The sequence below is a fragment of the Lynx rufus genome, unplaced genomic scaffold, assembly GCF_022079265.1.
Source record: "Lynx rufus isolate CCGP_SWC_20201006 ecotype Redwood Valley unplaced genomic scaffold, mLynRuf1.p SCAF_36, whole genome shotgun sequence".
NCBI lineage: Eukaryota > Metazoa > Chordata > Mammalia > Carnivora > Felidae > Lynx > Lynx rufus.
Window position 1 is genome coordinate 2,747,611 of NW_025814852.1, and position 17,604 is coordinate 2,765,214.

Genomic DNA, 17,604 nt, shown 5'->3' on the forward strand with positions numbered 1-17,604 from the left:
AACTGACATTTACAGGAATATACTAGAAACGGCACTAAAAAGTTTAAGAAAAGTTACGGTAAACTTGCATGCACATCATACAGAAAAGTAACATTTTAAATATAAAAAAGAAAAACTTCCTGGAGGCGTTACGCCAGCGTCGAGGCACAGGCTACAGCGGGTGGAACGCGTCCCTTCTCTGGGCGGTGTTTCTCCCAGAGGGCTGTCACAGACGTGGGTGTGGCAGAACAAAAACAAACAAAAGGAAAACATATCTTACAGTTTGTAAGCAAGAGGACGCCGCCGGCCGCCCGGCAGGAGCAAGGGTCTCTGCCCCCTCGGCCTCCGGGGCTCACGTGAGGCCAACCTCCTAAACGCACGGGTCCCTCCCGCTCGACAAAAGGCCGTGAGGGGCTGCCCTCGGGTCCTCGGCGCCGGGACGGCGCTGCCCGTCGTCCCGCTGCAGCCTCCCCAACACAGAGACGAGGAGAGACGGCAGCCACCGCAGGCTGACCTCGAGGGGGCCGAGGACGTTCCCCCAAACTCTAAAGAGAAACCAGCTTTGAAGTCTGCACAGAAAGCCTTAAAAAAAAAAAACCGCAGCACCGACAGCCTACGACTGTTCCGGATGGACAGCAGCCCTCCGTGCCATCGCGGCCAGCAGCCTCTTCCCGGGGCGAGAGGGGCAGAGGTGTTCCAGAACCCGGTCTCCTGCAGAGCCGGCGGGTACTGAAGGGCTCGGAAACGCGTCCGCTGTGTGAGGAGCCCGGGCTCCCCGACCTACCGGCTCACACAGGCCCCTCGCCGCCTCTGCGGCTGGACAGGTGCTCCCGGGGAGCCCCCCCTTGGCCCCGTGCAACTCTCGGCACCCTCTGTTCGGGGTCCGTTCGTCACCCGGAGGTGCGCTCGCCGTGCGTTGCCAGAGAGATCCTGCTTTAAGACCCATCCATCGTGTCATGTATTAATTCCTTAAAGTCCTAGTTTAAATATTCCATTAAAGATCTGCTTAGAAAACACCTTTGAAAAACAAGGGTAACTTTAAAAAATGGCAAGTTTAAAATCCACATATATTTTCATTATAAACAAAACGTGATTAAAAGTTTAACTGGCTCAAAACTCACCTAGCGTCAGAATCACCAGCAGTAAGAAAAATGGTAACCCATCCACTGCCCCGTCAGTCAGAGTTCCACATCCACCAAGGGCATCCGTGACCGTAAGGGCCGGTGGAATCTGAATGCATTTTATGATTTAAAAAAACTGCCCCCCTATTAGGATACTGAGGACTAGTCCCCTCGTCTGCCTGGAAACGTGCCACCAGACCAAAGGCCAGGCCACCCGCAGCTCCGCCCCCAGCACCCGCCTCCAGGAAGTCCTCGCAGGGAGGCCTGGGAGAATGCCCTGTGTCAGTCATTTCTGTGCTAATGGGAAAATGCCCTGTGTGGTCTTGGGGAGCGAACCCTCCTGCGGCCGGGGGGAGTTGGGGGTCTTTCACCCCTGGAGAGAGGAGCCCAGCCAGGGCGAGCCCCTGCCCTGGGGGCTGGGAGGTGAGGGGTGCCCCGTCTGGGGACCCGGACGGCTGACCCCTGGCACTCTTGGCCTAAGCCACACGCTCAGAGCTCAGGCAGGCAGTGTGGGGCGGGGCGTCCCTGTACTCAAAGGCCGCAGGGCGGCCTCTGGAAGAAACAAAACCAAAACATAACCTTCTGTTAAACTCTGTATATTATTATTATTATTTTTTTTACAATAGAAAGTTAAAAATCAAGACTTAGATTTACTATACATTTTTTTTTCTCTCAGATTACAAAGTTTATATTATATAACTGGGGTTCCCTAAATTGATTTCTTTTAAAACAGTCCTAAAGAGACCAGAGGCGAATACAAAAGAACTCAACAAAATAAAAACTGGGGGTGTGCTGCAGCTGGAAGTTGTCTGTACGTCTGCAAACGTCTCTCTCTCTCTCTCTCTCTCTCTCTCTCACACACACACACACACACACACACACACACACACACACGAAGAACAGACGCGGAACCCCAGCGGAGCCGGGAGGGGGGCCGGCGCGGGCGGTGGGGCACGAGCACCTGCAGGCCGGAGTCCGGGGTTCTCCTGCCAACCACTGACGAGGCCTGCACTTCTGCGATTTTTTTTTTTAATGCATTTCTTTTGCAGTTTTGTTTTTCTTTTCTTTTTTTTAAAAAAATGACCAATGATGTTAATAAATAAAGTATTCATATATACATGAAGTTGGGGAAACGGTTCCAGGGTGTGCGGCAGCTGATGAGTTGGGGACACACGTCGGGCTGGGCTTTCGTAGAAAACTGCTGAACCTTACAAAAAGGTCTCCTTTTATTTTTTTATTTATTTTTTGTCTTTTTAATCTTTTTTTTTTGTTTTTCGTCGTTTTGTTTTTTTTTCTTAAGTTGAGGTAAAAGTTTCAGTGTATGGAAACCTACGAGCTGCACACGCAGCCCCCGTGTTCCCTTCCGGGAGCCCCGGACACCCCTCCTCTCCGCGCCCGCCTGCCTCTCTCCCCGCCCCTGCAGAAGCCCTGCCTGGAGCTGGACGGGGCCCCCGAAGCCCGCGCCAGGCTGGCTGTTCTCCGCGCCCCCAGAAGGAGGCGACCCCAGCCGCGAGGCTGAGCTCGGGGCCCAAAGGACAAAGACAGCGCCTGTTTGCCAAGCTGACCGCTTTCCATACAGTACCATCCAGAGAAACTTCCTTTGCAACAACGCGTTCCGGAGCTAGAGACCAGGTGGGGCGTAAGAGAGGCGTTTCGCAAGAAACCTCAGACCGCATCTGGCATGTTTTTTCTACGGCTGTCAGGTCAGCGTTCGAAGTTACCATCTCCAAGCAACCGAGTTCGGTTACAAAGACTTTATGCAGAGTCGCACCGTCTCATAAAGCCTCACGTACCCGCGAGAAAGACCTCTGACCTATGAAAGCAAAAACTGGAAGCTACCATAACACTGAGTTAAGAAGAAAGCCCGCACACCATGGAACGAAAGTAGTATATTAACCATAGAAGGGAACACTGCAGAGTTGGGGCGTGTGCGACGTCGCTGGTCTTGTGCCGTTCCGTGAGTCCAGAGCTCATTCCGAGTCGCTGCTGTCGGAGCTGGATCCGCTGGAACTGCTGCTCCCGGACGCGGACGAGCTGCTGCTGCTGAGCCGGGACGGCCCTCCCGAGGGCGCGGAGCCCGCTTTCTCTGAGGGAGACGCGGCAGGTGAGAGGCGCCCCCCCGCGCACCCCCACGCACCCCCGCACCCGCCGGGCGAGCCCTTCCGGAACGTCCACCGGCGTCACACCGCCACGTCCCGTGCCTCGACCCACCCATTTCTTCACCCCGAAGCTCGGGCAGTATTAACGAATGTTTGCTGAAAAGAATGACCGCGTTAATGAGATCACGGTACGGTAAGAGATGCGCTCGGCCTCTGTCCGGGTTCTGGGCACAGAGCTCCTAAAATCCTTGGAATCCCCGGACGGGGACGTCTTTGGTTATTTGCACGGAGCCCCCTTTACATCACACCCGAGTTTATGCTCATGAGCGACTCAGGGTACAGCTGGTCCCCAGGAAAACCATGTGGAGGGGGCTGGGAACTTCCATCCCCTGGCCCCTAACTCCGGGGAAGGGAGGGCAGGGGAGGTGGAGCGCTAAAATGTTCTCGCTCCCCAGAGCTTCCAGGTTGGCGGACGGGCGGAGGGGCGGGGAGGCTCCAGCGAGGGGAGGGAAGCTCCACGCCCTCACCCCTGCCACGCCTCGCCCTGTGCACCCCTCCCCTTCGGCTGTTCCTGAGTTGTGCCCTTTACAATAAACGACACAGTAAATAAAGCACTTTCCTGAGTTCTGCGAGCCATTCTAGCAAATTATCAAATCCGAGCAGAGGGTCACGGGAACCCCAGTTGACAGGTCGGTGGTAAGGCAGGCCCAGGACTTGCACCTGGCATCTAAGAGAAGGGCGGTCTTTGGGGGTGGACCCCCCACCACTGGGGTCTGAGCGAACCCTACGTAAACAGTGTCAGGACCGAACTGGATGGCTGGACCCCACCCACAGCTGGCACTGCAGAGTCAGTGTGAGCAGAAGCCCACACACTTGGTGTCAGAAGTGGGAGTAAAACTAGCTCAGAGGTCAACAAAACTAAATATACTTGAGTCTAGAAAACACAGGTGCGATCTGCTAGGAATCTGACGGGGCGTGGGGGGAGGTCAGCAGTATAAAGATATCCACCAGTCACGTGCCGCCTACTCTGCCCTTCCCAGGGGCGATCCAGGGGACCCTCCCAGGCTTCAGAGGGAGCAGGCAGGGCAAGCAGGACTCGGCAAGGCGGCGGCAGCCAGCCGCCACACTATCGTGCAGATGGGACCCCGACTCTGATCACCACCTGGGCGCCACCATCCCCGGGGCTGGGAGAAAATTATCTGCCCTTTCGTACAGGCTCCAGAGGAAAGAGACAACGAGTCAAATCACCTGCTCACCTAAAATAAGGCTCCGCGGTCCACAAAGCACAGGGCCTGGCCAGGGGCAGCCGGGAAGAAAGCCCGTTGCCAGGGGCCAGGACCCCAGTCCCTCTCAAGCCACGGGGTCTACCCCCAAAGACCACAGTGAGGCCCTTCCACAGAGTCCTCTCCGGGGGTCCTGGCCTGGGGCGCTTCCACCCATGCCTCCCATCTGCTCAACCTCCCTGCAGGACCGGGGTCCCCAGTTTACAGGCAAGGGACTCGGGGGTTCAAGAGATCGAGAGCTTCACCTAAGGACACACTGCCCCTGAGCCGGTGGCGCCGCAGACCGAAGCCTGGGTCCGCCGGCCACTGCCCTATCGCCGACCCTCCCCACTCGCCAGCAGCAGCAGGGGCCGCCGGGGGACCCCACGCCTCGGCAGCAGCGTGGCCCACGCACAGGTACCTTTCTTGGCAGGCTTCTTGTTGTTCAGCTGTCCGCTGACATCCTGCAGCCGCCTCTCTAACTCCTTCTTCTTTTCCTGAGCTAACTCCTCCTTCGACTTGGCCGCCTGCTTCTTCCCGCTTGTGGCTGCAGAAGAGCACGGAGCTGAGAGGCGGGGCGGGGCGAGGGCGGGCAGCCACCCCTGGGGCCAAGGCCGCACCCGGCCCTCGGCAGGGCGGCCTCCAGGTGCCAGCCAGCACCCCCCCTCCCGGATGCTCACGAGCTGTGCCTGCCCCCCCCCCACCCCCTCCCCCGCAAGGCCACCGCCCGAGCTCCCGGCCGGGACACGGACCCCGGCCCGCATGCGCTGTTCCCTCGCCACAGGCACAGCCTTTTCTGCAAACCTCACGCCATCCCCACTCCACACGGCGCACAGACGGGCGCGTGCCGCTTGGCGACACCGTCCCCCGTGCGGAGGGCAGAGTCGAGACCTGAACGCTGACCCTCCAACTCACAGTTCTCCTCACGGGCGCAGCTCTCCCTCGGCTCGGCCGCCCCGCACGCCTGTGCCGCCACCTCGGAGTCCAAGGGGAACTTACCGAGGGCCCAAAGTGCGTGACTGCGGGGGTCACGTGACTCCGTCCAGGGGGAAGCAACCGACCCCTCAGAGTGAGGGAGAAAGCCCGATGAGCGGGCCACACGCAGGTGTAGGCGCACGCTGGCTGTTCCCTGGGGCCAGGCGCTGCCCAGTGCTCCTGCCTCCTCGGGCCTGTCCTTTCCCTCACTCCCCAGCACCCGCTGCCCCAGGCAGTGCCTCGTCCCCGTCCGGTGCCAATGTGCGTCCTGGGAGGCCTCTGGACCCTCAGCTCCCAGTAAGAGGAAACTGGTCTGCCCCGGCAGGGGGACCATCGAGAGGTCCCCTGCAGCCCTGCTCCAAACGGAGCCTCAGGGAGGCTTGTGGCGAAGGCCTTAGCTGGCACTCGAATGCAGGAGGCTCAGGACCGACCCAGGGGTCCTGCCTGTCCCTGTGACCGCCAAGGCGTGCACGTGCCGCCCACCTGCCCAAGGGCAGGGGAGGAGGGCCCGGCTGAGCCATCAGCACCTGTCTTTGGGGCACATGGCGGGAAGGGGGGGAGGAGAGTGACCCACCCCACTTCCTAGCTTCCCCCCCCCCCGCCCCCACCGGGCCTACAGAAGAGGGAAGCGGGGGAGGCAGGGGGGAGGAGGACAGAGATGGCAAGCAGGGTGCTCTGCCCCCACAACTTACAGAATGGCTTCCTTTGCTTTTTCTGTAAACAAGACTTGACGTATCTCTCTAGTTCCCGCAACGTGGTGGGTTTCAGAGTCTCAAAGTCAATCTCTATCTCGTCAGGGTTGGAGTCCCTGAGTGAGGGCTCCCGGGACTGGATAATGTGCACCACCCGGCCCAGCTTCTCCCCGGGCAGCCGGTTGATGTCCAGGCTGAGCTGGCGCTTCTCGTCGTAGCTCATGGGCAAGCCCTCTTCCTCCTCCTCCGAGTCGTAGGAGGCCGACGCCTGCTTGCCGCCCTTCTTGGGCTGCCTGAGGGACACGGCAAAGAACACCGTGGCACAGAGCCCCTGTCCCGTCCCGCTGACCATGTGGAGCCCCTGCCTCTGTCCTCCCAGCCCCCGTGGAGCCCCTGCCCCATCCTCCTGTCTCCTGCCCCCCTGCCCCCCGTCCCCCCACCCCCATGAAGCCCCAGCCTCATCCCCTCTGCCCCTTGTCCCCCCAGCCTCATGGAGCCCCTACCCCTGTTCCCCCAGCCCCCGTGGAGGCCCTGCCCCATGTCCCTACCCCCACCCCCACCCCGTGGAGCCTCCAGCCCCCCTGAAGCCCAGCCCCTTGCCCACATTCTGTCTGGCCTTCTTCCTCTCCAGAACCAGGCTCTTTTACCAAGGAGCAAGCCCAAAGTGGTGCCCCAGGCAGAGAAGCCAGGTGGGCTGAGGGCTGCATGTGTACCTGCAGGGATACAGAACACCCTGTTCCAGCAGAAGGTGCTCCAAGCCTGAGCCAGGAAAGGACTACAGTGGCCAGCTCCCTTCAACACCCCACAGGCATCTCAAATTCATCTCAAATTCGGCAGGTCAAAAACTGACCTCCATACTGCCATAATCCAAAAGGAGACAGGAACGGAGACAGAGGAGTAAAAACCAGAGGGATGACAGAAGACACGGAATGGCAGACCAAAATGCAACTGTAACAATTACTACATTAAACATAAATGGTCTAAAGACACCACCTAAAAGAAAAGCAAAGTCAGGCTGGATAAGAAACAAGACCCGACTTGCGTGTGGTCCACAAGCCCCATTTTAAATACAGTGACGGAACCAGGTTAAGAGTAAAGAAATGGGGGAATCAAAGGCTAACCAAAAGAAAGCTGAGCTGCAGTGGGTGTATTAGCATCAGACAGAGGAGACTTCAGAAAAAGGAGTATCGTCAGGAAGAAACAGCACATGGTAAAGGGATCAAGTGACCGAGAAGACATCACGGTCCTCAGCGTGCATGTGTCTAAAATCCAAGCCTCAGGGCGCCTGGGTGGCACAGTCGGTTAAGCGTCCGACTTCAGCCAGGTCACGATCTCGCGGTCCGTGAGTTCGAGCCCCGCGTCGGGCTCTGGGCTGATGGCTCGGAGCCTGGAGCCTGTTTCCGATTCTGTGTCTCCCTCTCTCTCTGCCCCTCCCCCGTTCATGCTCTGTCTCTCTCTGTCCCAAAAATAAATAAACGTTGAAAAAAAAAATTTTTTAAATCCAAGCCTCAAAATACATGAAGCAAAACCGGTAGAACCAAAGGAGGCAGACACATCCACGATTACGGCTGGGGACCCAACGATTCTCTCCCTCACATTAATTAATGCAACAAATCAGCAAGAAGAGAGAAGACCAACACCACCATCAACCAAATTAACCCAACTGACATGTTTTTGTCTTCTTTCCCCCCTGACATTTAGGCAACACTAGACCCAAAAGCGGGAGAACACATATGCAAGTCCACGTGGAACATCGCCAAATCTTGGCCATAAAATAAATCTGAACAAACTCAAAAGTACTGAGATCACACAAAGTATGTTCTCAGACCCTAATGGAATTAAACCAGAAACTAGTAACAGAAAAATGTCCAAAGAATCTCTAGTTACTTGGAAATTAACACGTCTAAATATCCTGTGGTCAAAGAGGAAGTCTGAAGGGAAATCAGAAGGTATTTTGAACCAAATAAAATCATGTATCAAATTTATAGAGTACAGCTGAAATAGTGTTTAGATAGAAATTAATAATTGTTACTAAATGCTTCCATTACAAAAGATCTCAAATCAATAAACCTAAGTTCCTAATTCAAGAGAGCAAATTAAGTCCAAAGCAAGCAAAGGAAATAAAAATAAGACCATAAACAAAAGGAAGCGAAAGCAGACAAAAACCAATGACGTTAAAAGCTAGTTGTTTCTACGGCCAATAAAACAAATCAGTCAATCTCCACATTCACTGAGAAAAAAGACACAAATTACCACCACCAGGAATAAAAGAAAGGACGCATCACTACAGACCCCACAGATGTTACGAGGATAACCAAGGCACACAGCAAACAAACCAATGCCCATAAATTCCACAATTCGGGGAAAGGAGCAATGTGTCAAAAGGCACAAATCCCCAAAACTCAGCCAAGAAGAAACTGATAAGCTGACTAGTCCCCTAGCTACAAAAATAACTGGGTTCGTTGTTAAAAACCTAACAACGAAAACTCCAGGCCTGGATGCTTTTGCTGGGGAGTTCTACTTAATACTTAAGAATGAACACCAACTCTACACATCTACTCAGAAAATAAGAGAGAGCACCTCCCAACTCATTTTTGAGGCCAGTGTTATACTGACACCAAATCCAGACAGAGAGTACGAGAAAATCTGAGGGAGGAAGGGCAAAACCCGAGTATTCCCACCACCACCTCTGGACAATGCTGCCGTCAACCCAGCTGCCAGAGTCCACACGCCTCTGTCCTCTGGCTTCCAGGCACCACGGCCTGTCCCTTTGGCCTCCCACCTCCACAGCCACCCGGGCCCCTCTTGCCCGCAGAACCACAAAACCTCCCGGGGTGTCCTTTCTCCCATTACTGCCTCCCACTGACCCATTCTCCACATGGACCAGGATCTGACCACTTCTAGCTCCAACACTTCCTGACTCCCCTTCACTTGCTCAGGGAATGAAACCAGAAGCCTCAACAAAGCTGGCCCACCTCAGCCACTCCTCTTCCCGACCCAGTCTCTGTTCCTCAGTGGAGCCGACCTCGTCCTAATTCCCACTAGTCTCTAGAACGCTTCTGCTGGGCTCCGTGGCTTTGTCCCCACTGTTCCTGACCCTTGGAACCGTAACCCGACTGCTGCCGAGTTGCTGCAAGACTGCTGCTCTTGCACAGCGGTCACCCCCCCTCTGGGAAGCCTTCCTTCTACCTTGCGGGAGAGGCATGCCTTCCCCCCATCCTCCACTGTCCCCATTGTCTGGGGAGGGGTAGGCACTCCTCAGGGCAGTGGCTGGTGTGGCAAGAGGGAAGACAGAAGGTAGGCAGACCAGACAGCAGAATCTCTGCCAAGGTGCAGTGCCCCCGGATCAAATCAGGAAAACATCCCCAAAGCCTGGAGATGCCAAGGTCTGTGCCAGATGGTGCCCGAGATCGAGAGGCTAGCTGCACGGACTGCTGAGCAAGGCCCCCCAGAGCCCAGTCTTCGCAAAAAGGGCCTCATCTGTCCCCCTAGTCTCCCCAAAAGGCGGGAGAGACAAGGACCACCCAGCTCCCATCCCGCTGGATGACGAGAGCCCAGTCTCCGCATCACCGGGACTTGCCCCCAAGGCTCAAAGGCCCAGATCCAGCACCTGGCCCACCACACAAGCACCTAGGACGTGGGGCACTGGGCTCGAGGGGGTCTGAAGGCACTACAGCCCACCTGCTGGCCGCGGCCGTGCTGCTGGCCTTCTTGGCGGGAGGCTTCTTCGGTTGGGCCTGCTTGGCAGGTGGGGCCACCTTGGCCTTCTTGTCGTCCTCGGACTTCGCCTTGTGCCTCTCCTTGTCCTTGTCCTTGTCCTTGTCCTTCTTCTTCTTCTCCTTCTCCTTCTTCTCCTTCTTCCTCTTTGGCTTATTCACTGGGGCCTGCGACAGGGCGGCCAGCTGCTCGTGCACGGCCTTCAGCTGGAAGATAGCAGGTGGCTGAGCAAGGCTGCCCTGCGGCTGGCCCAAGGGGGCCACAGGTGGTGGCAAGGGCTTTGGGGTGCCCTTTGAGCTACCTCAACCTTGCAGGGAGGTGAGCCAGGGCCACCGGGGCCACACCCTGCTGTGGAAAGGCAGGCAGGTCCCAGAGCAGGTGGCATCGAGCTCCACTCTGCCCTCACTGCCCCGTGACGGCTGGAGAAGAGCTGCCTTGCCGTCCTCACCGGAAACGAGGCTCACGGGTGGCCAGGAGGCCAGCAGGTGAGCCTGGTGACACGTGCAGACCAGGACAGGTGCACAGTGACAACCTGATAAATCGTAGCCAAGGGTGCCTGGGGGGCTCAGTCGGTTAAGCCTCCGACTTTGACTCAGGTCATGATCTCACGGTTCACGAGTTCGAGCCCTGCGTCGGGCTCTGTGCTGACAGCTCGGAGCCTGGAGCCTGCTTCCGATTCTGTGCCCCTCCCCTGCTCGCTCGCTCTCGCTCTCTCTCTCTCTCTCTCTCTTTCAAAAACAAATAAACATTAAAAAAACAAAACAAAAAACCTTAAATGGTAGCTAACGTTCTTCTCACCAGGTATCTTCCAGATGAAGGCAAGTCTACATAGAGGCCTGTTAGATAGAGGTCTATTGGTCTGCACGAAGGAGGTTTTCTACAGCTTCCTTCAGAAGCCACAGGGAGGCCACTCGGCAGATGCACAGACTGACCCAGCGCCAGCAGCTACCATCTCGTTTCAGAGACACCCCCCCCCAACATGGGCCACGAGGGGCCACCGTAAGCGGCACCTCACAGGGGAGGAAACGGATCCTCGCGGATCCCAGGCTGCCCGGTGGCTGCACCCAGGGCCACCTTCCCTGTGGCGTCGCCTCTAACGAGGCTCAAGCCGAAGTCCAACGCCAGCCCCACCGTGGTGACCGCGGAGGCACCTGCACTCGGCTCTCGGGCCGCCTCACCCCCGCAGCGGCCAGGGAGCCGGCCCCCCTCAGACACTTCCGCGGCGGGCGAGGCACCCGGGGTCCGCCGGGACCCCCGGAACGGCCACCGCAAGCCAGGCGGGCGTGACCCCGACCCGCGGGCGCGGCCGAGGGGCCCCCGGAACAGACGACTGCCCGCACCTGCTCCTGCAGCTCCGCCAGCCTGGTGGCCCTCTCCTCCTCCGAGTCCGAGCTGCCCGAGTCCGAGGAGCTCTCCTCGCTGCTGCGGCTGCTCTCGGCGCCCTTGCTCAGCACGGGGGCCGCAGGGGCGGGCAGCGCCGGTGCCTCCGCGGGCTCGTCCGGCATCTTGGCGAACCGCATCTCAAACACGTCCTGTGGGAGAGCAGGGGCCGCCTGAGGTCCTGGACGCCCACGAGGCGGCCCCTCGGGGTGGGGGACCCACACCCGAGGGCCCCTGAGATGCCCTCGGAGATAACACCCACGGCTGCTTGGAAGGCCCCCCCCCCCAAGGTGCCCCCCCACCTATCCAGGCCCCGGGCGCAGGTCCAGGGACAGGCGCCACGGGGCCCCAGCCACGGACACAGCCTTCTAGGAACTGGTCCGAAAGCCCCCTTTCTCAAGCACGCAAACCTTCTGGAGACCGGTGCCTCCCTTCAGCCTCTGGGTCTGAGGCTCTCCGAGGCTGCCCCCCCTGCAAAGCAGCCCGAGTGCCTGCCTTTGTCTGACCTGTGACCTCTGTGGGGCCCCCAGCTGCTGGGTCTAGGGGCTGGTTTACTTCCCCCTTGGGGTCACCTTGGGGTTTTTACCGCAGCATCGCATCTCATTCCGACTCAGGCCCCCAAAAAGTTGTCCTGTCAAAGTTGGCTTTCGAAAAGCCCCCCACAGAGCAGGACCCAGGCCCTCAGGAGCACCTCCCAGCGCAGGTCCCCTCTCCCGGCCGCCCAGGTTCATTTCAGATGGGGGCGCGCAGCCACGTGGGAGCTCTCCCTCTGCAGAGCTCATCCGGCTGCATCCACACCAGATGACTCACATGAGATGCCACCCCAGTGACGAGCCATCCAGCTCCAGAAGCACCCGCTCCGGGTTCTGGACCCAGACTCTCCTCCTGGGGTGAAGACCGCCCCAAAGACACAGAGGCGCAGAGCCAGGGTCTGGCCGGGCTCTGGCACGTGGCCTGGAGGGGCGCGGACCCCAGAGCTGCCCCCGCACACTGTGCCAGCCCATGCGCTAAACGGCCATCGCTAAGCACGGCTCTCGGCCTCTGTGGCTGTGCTGTCGAGAACCACCTTTTGCAGGACAGAAGCGGGGCCTCCGGCCTCCGCTTGCACACCCGACCTGCCACCAGGGCCGCCTGGCTCCCTTATTAGGCTGAACCGGTGCACCGGGTTCAGAAGCATCACAGAGCAAACACGGAGGGGAACTCTGCTCCGAGGCACAGCGGGCGTGGTCTCAGTACGAAACCGAAACCGAAACCGCAGACCCCGCGGGCTTTCTCCGGGCATTCTGGGACCACCAAGGCCACTCCCCCCTCCTCCCCAGCGGGAGCCGGTCCACAGAGGGCATTCCCCCCCCCCCCCGCATCAGCACGGCCCCCCCACAGGAGGACCCAGCGGCACGAAGACGGCTTCTCAGCTTCTCCCCCATCCCTCCCTGAGTCTCGGGTGGTCAAGGGTTCTGAGCAAGACAAACAGAAAAAAGCGTTCTAAGCAAAAAACTAGGAACATCTCACGCGACACACATACTGCGTCCTGGAGAAACGGAATGCTGGAAGAGAGAGAGTAGAGGTCCACGATTTTTACCCTTCCCTCCAAAATACTGTTCCAATTACACGACATTTAAAACTCCGCTGCTATTAACCATGAAAGCAACAGCGCCCATCACCAAGGGAGCGTACTGGCCCCCGCAGAAACGTGTGCGCAGCACCCAGACTTTGGCCAAAAATCCCACGCATGCACGTGTACACACACACACACGTCTGTGCGTGCGAGGTGTGAGAGCACAGGTACACAGTCCCTGCACCAAAGGTCAGGCTCGCCTTCCCTACGGTTCCCACACCTCGTTTCCACAAACCGCTTTCGGCGTCAGAAAAGGCCACGCAAACAGCCATCACATACAACCTCCGGCAGCCTCGCGGCGAGGCCCCCCCCCCACACCCCCAGGCACGGAGCTGAGAGCAGGAGAGCTGCAGGAGAACGGACACCCCCTCATCCTCCCCGGCCCAGCTGGAGCGCACGCCCGTCCCGGAGGGCGTGTGCCCGCGGCTCGCCTGTCCGCCCCCGGGCAGAAACGTGTCCCGCGGCATTCCTGGCCAGATGTCCCCTGCGATGCCCATGTCCTTCCCGAGTGCCCACCCTGGGCTGGGTCCCACCTGTGCCCAGAAGGCCCCTCTGCCCGGGAGCGCCTCAGGTTACCTGGAGCTTCCTGGCCATGGCCACCACCTCGTGGTCTGGGGGGTTGTACTTGTAGCAATTGGAGAACATTAACCGGATGTCAGCTGCGAAACCCTGCGCGTCTGGGTACTCGCGGCTGTCCATCTTCTTCTGTAAGACATGAGCAACAGGGTGTGACGGGCGCTGCCCCCGCCCAGCAACCCCACTCCCCGCCAGGCCCCACCTGCATGGACCACTGCCAGCAGCAAGCCCAATAAATAGAGAGAGAGACAGAGAGAGAGAGAGAGAGAGAGAGAGAGAGAGAGAGGGAGGGAGGGAGGAAGCAGGACTCAAGGGCTTGGGAGGGGGCTCTGGGACCCCCTGGAACAACACCCCAGAGAGGCCGCTGCCCTGGGTGGAAGGAAAGGAGGCATCCTGGCTCCCGCAGCCGCCACGTAAGCTCTCCTTGCCCTGGTTTCCACACATTGAGTGACATTATACACAGTGAAATCCCTCACGGGGGGAGCTTCAGGGGGGACGAGGGGCTTCCGGTAAAAGTCACTGCCAACACTGGGCAGGGGGGAGGGGGGTCTCCTCAGGTCATGGACTGAGACGTTCACTTCACCTCTCTGAGGACCCAGAGGCCCCCCCACAAGCAGCACCGGACAGTCCTGGCCGACCCAGTGGAACAAGGTGGGGCTGGCAGGGGTGAGACTCAGGCAGGCTGTATGCCGAGCACAGAGGCACCACCATGGACGGGCACAAGCTGCTAGTCAGGGCAGATGGAGGGGAGACTCGGTGAGGGAGCGAGCTCCCTGGCTCCCCCAGGCCCAAGCAGAAATCATCAGTCAGCGACCTCCTGTCGGCGAGGGTTGCCCCTCTTCCCTGGGCGTTGAGTGCCACTGCAGAGGGACCCTACAGGTTAGGGCCCAACCACCTGTCTCATTTGAGCCTAGACTAACAGAATCCCGGACTCTGGTGGGCTGAGTGCAGCCCGACTCCAGGACCCTCGGCCTCTCTAGCGCCCTGGATACATGCCCCGTCTCCCACCAGCTGCAGAGCTGCGGACAGCACCCAGGCTGCATGGCTCCAGCCCTCGGCACAGCCTCCCTACCGCGGGAGGCCCGGCTACCGGGCACAAACGGGCACCCGAGACCCTCTTGACTTCTGTACGATTTTCAGGCTCTGGTGCTAACTTGACCGCTGGCCGCCTGGGCGGGGCTGAGGCACAGACAGGCTAAACCTAAGTGCACTGGGGGCCCAACGAGAGTCGGTGGCTGGCTGGGGCTCCTCGGGGGCTCCCGGATGATGGGTGTTTCTCAAGGGGAGCGCCAGAGCAAACCGCCCAGGTCCCCGCAGGACGCGGCCCCCTCCCCACAGCCTCAGCGCTTCCCACTCAGCCTCTCCCCGGCTGTGTGGCCTGGACGTGTGGCTGCTCGCGTCCGGCCTCACGTGCCCCCCAAGGCTCTGGGGATTAAGAAGGGCACGAGTGTCACTGTTGTCAACGACGCCCGCATCTGGGTGACGTGAGCTCTGCCGCCGAGCTCAAGGCTTGAAGAGTCAAAGACCTGGATTCCGGGCCTGGCTCCGCCCACAACTCACCCACCCGGCCAGCCTCAGCTTCCCGGCCTCTCAACAGCAGCGGCGCGTGCAGACGAAAAGGCCCAGCCCCAGAGCCCCCAACCCAAGTCCCAGCCAGGTCACTGCATGGGGAGAACGAGACGGGCAGACGGCCCTGTCTGGGACTGAGGGGGCCGGCCACCTGCTGTCAGCCTGGAGCCAGGACCCCACAGACCCTACGGAGGGAGAGAGCCTCCACGAGGCGAGCGCTCGGCCTCCGAGAACTGCACCTGGGAGCGCGTGTTCCCGCCGCCCCACAGTCAAGACTGGCTAGACACGAGCCGGCCTCGGCCAAGCACGAATCTGAAGCACGGCTAGCAATCTTCCCCGGGAAGGGAGGCAGCCACAGAGCTGGGATCTGCTCTCCACCGGCCTCTGCCTTGCTGGCACCTTTGCGTTCGTCCTGCATTTGTACTGACTCATGCTGGTCACGAACCGTCCAAAGCCAAGGTTACCAGGTTCCCAGTGGGGGCAGGACCTAAGGTATCTGAGGAAGAGGCTTGGTCACTCGAATGCTTCACCAAGCGCCACCACCGAGGTGGGGCGGGGGGCGGGGGGGGGGGGGCGGACAGCCAGGTCTGTCCTGCCTGAAACCCACACGCGCCCGGGGGAGGAGGCTCCGGTAAGGAGACTCTGCCCGCGTCTGGCAACACTGGGAAACGAGGCAGAACGACGGAGACCAGCCGTTCCAGGGCCAGACCCTATCCGTGCAAAGGCGCCACCACTCCCCTTTGTGGGGTGGCTCTTGGGGCCACACGGGCAGCCTGCAGAGGAGGTGGCCTACAGTCCCCCACTGCCAGGGGCGTTCCTCGGAACCTCGGGAGCCAACACCGGGCCGGCTCGGAGCGCTCTCTGAGGCCGGAGACGGGGGGAGGGGGGCAGGTGTGCTGGGGCCCAAGCCCGATCGGGACAGGGGGTCAGGAACCCCACCTGTGTGTGCTCAGGGAAGACCCCTGGGAGCTCATGCCAGCCCTGGGTCTGCTGCCCTTCGGCTGCGGCCGCCCCCCGGGGCACTTTCTCTCCCCGGTCTCTGCTTGTTTAACACCGGCCTGGCCTGGCACAACACCCGAGAAAGCCCCGGGCGGAGCCCCTGGCACGGGAACCGGGGGCGGGGGGGGCCCGGGCTCTCGGTCTCAGCTCTGCCACCTGCCCCACTCCGAGGCCCCGGTCTGGCCAGTGAGGGCGTGGGTCGCCCGAAAGGGCCCCCTTGCTGAGGTCACGGAAACCGCAGACGCGCCGGCACGGGACACGGGAAGGAGAGCGCAGACCCGGGTGCAAGCGGGACGAGGACCCCGAAGCCGCAGGCTCAGCAGACAGAACGCGCCTCCCTCCCCACCCCCCCGCCCCCGGGCCCGCGGGACCCCTGCGGCCAGCGGTCAACGCGCCAGCCCCGCCCTGAGCGGGCCCCGCGTCCGCGTACCTTGACGGTGCTGAGGTCCATCGGGTGCTTGATGATGTCATGGTAGTCGTGCAGCTCTAGGGCCTCGGCGTCCACCGGCTTGTAGAAGGGCCAGGCGTAGGCCGCGTGCTTCTTGGACAGCATCTCCTTGAGGATGCTGTCACAGTGCCGCAAGTGCTCCGACAGCTTGCCCTTCTTGCCCGCGTGCTGCGGCACCTCGCCGTCCTCCAGGTCCTTCTTGGGCGGCTTGATGGGGCGGCCCCCGCTCTCTCGCCGCGCCACCACCTTGGCCTGCTTGGGGTCTGACAGCGGCGGGGGCGACTCGCTCCGGCTCGCGGTGATGGCCGACGTGGTGGGCGTCGTGGTGTCTGCTTTCCGCTTCACACCCTTTTTCTGCGACAGCGACGACGCGACCGGTGAGCCCCGGGCACGAGGACGCGGGTGGCTGCAGCCGCGCTCCCAGGGCGCTATCGGCCAGGCACCGAGCAAAGCGACCGCGCGCACGCGCATGCACAGCCACACCCGTCCTCCCGCTGCCCCCCACCCCCGCGGCACACGGGACGCCGAGGCTCAGAGGGGCCACGTTTCAGGCCCAAGGTCACACAGCTGGCAGTGGTGAGGCTGGACTCAGAAACCGTCCCCCGAGCCGCCCCTCTGAGGGCCCTGTCCGTTTGCCCCCAGGCCTCCGAGGCTCCGGTCACACCCCAGCAGCGTGAGGTGTCACGTGCGACTCAGCTGCGTCTGTCTGACCTCGGGGGCCGTGCTGGCTCCAGAGGCCAGCATGACCAGGATGACCCCAGGACCCGGATCGTCCCCAAGCGGGACTCGGGCTAAGGGACAGCAGAGATGAACGGGATTCCCGGCTCTTAAAGGCCAGTGGGAAAGCCCCAGATCAGGGCCTCAAAGCTGGGGCTCCAGGGGCAGCCACGGTGGAGCAGGCCGAGGCCCGGAGGCAGGAAGAGCGGGGAGGGCGGGGTTGCAGCCGCGGGTCTCGGACCAAGGACTCCCAGGGGCTGATTGGGCAAGTCGGGACTTTCACCCCAAAGGCAGCGGGAGCCGCAGAGAGCTCTCTTCCCCGAGGAGAGGGAATGTCAAAACGGCCAACAGAGCCTTTCGCAGGCGTGTGCAGGGCACTCACAGGGGCTGTGCCCGGTGAGGGAGAACCTGTTAAAGCCCGGGAGTCCTGGGGCGTGCGCGTCTCTTCAGGCACC

At 60.4% G+C, this 17,604-nt stretch overlaps 1 protein-coding gene across 2 annotated transcripts in view; it reads right to left on the reverse strand.

Annotated features, from left to right (window-relative positions):
• Positions 1 to 2,971: 2,971 nt before the first annotated feature.
• BRD3 (bromodomain containing 3) overlaps positions 2,972 to 17,604 on the reverse strand; it is a 31,994-nt gene continuing 17,361 nt past the window's right edge. For both annotated transcript variants that reach the window (XM_047093767.1, XM_047093766.1), the window contains exons 6-12: positions 16,415 to 16,786; positions 13,417 to 13,545; positions 11,186 to 11,377; positions 9,810 to 10,051; positions 6,129 to 6,421; positions 4,883 to 5,008; positions 2,972 to 3,186 (exon numbers count right to left, since the gene is read on the reverse strand). In XM_047093767.1, the coding sequence (XP_046949723.1) occupies positions 3,071 to 3,186; positions 4,883 to 5,008; positions 6,129 to 6,421; positions 9,810 to 10,051; positions 11,186 to 11,377; positions 13,417 to 13,545; positions 16,415 to 16,786 (1,470 nt within the window). In that variant the 3' untranslated portion in view covers positions 2,972 to 3,070. The remainder of the gene's footprint in view (positions 3,187 to 4,882; positions 5,009 to 6,128; positions 6,422 to 9,809; positions 10,052 to 11,185; positions 11,378 to 13,416; positions 13,546 to 16,414; positions 16,787 to 17,604) is intronic.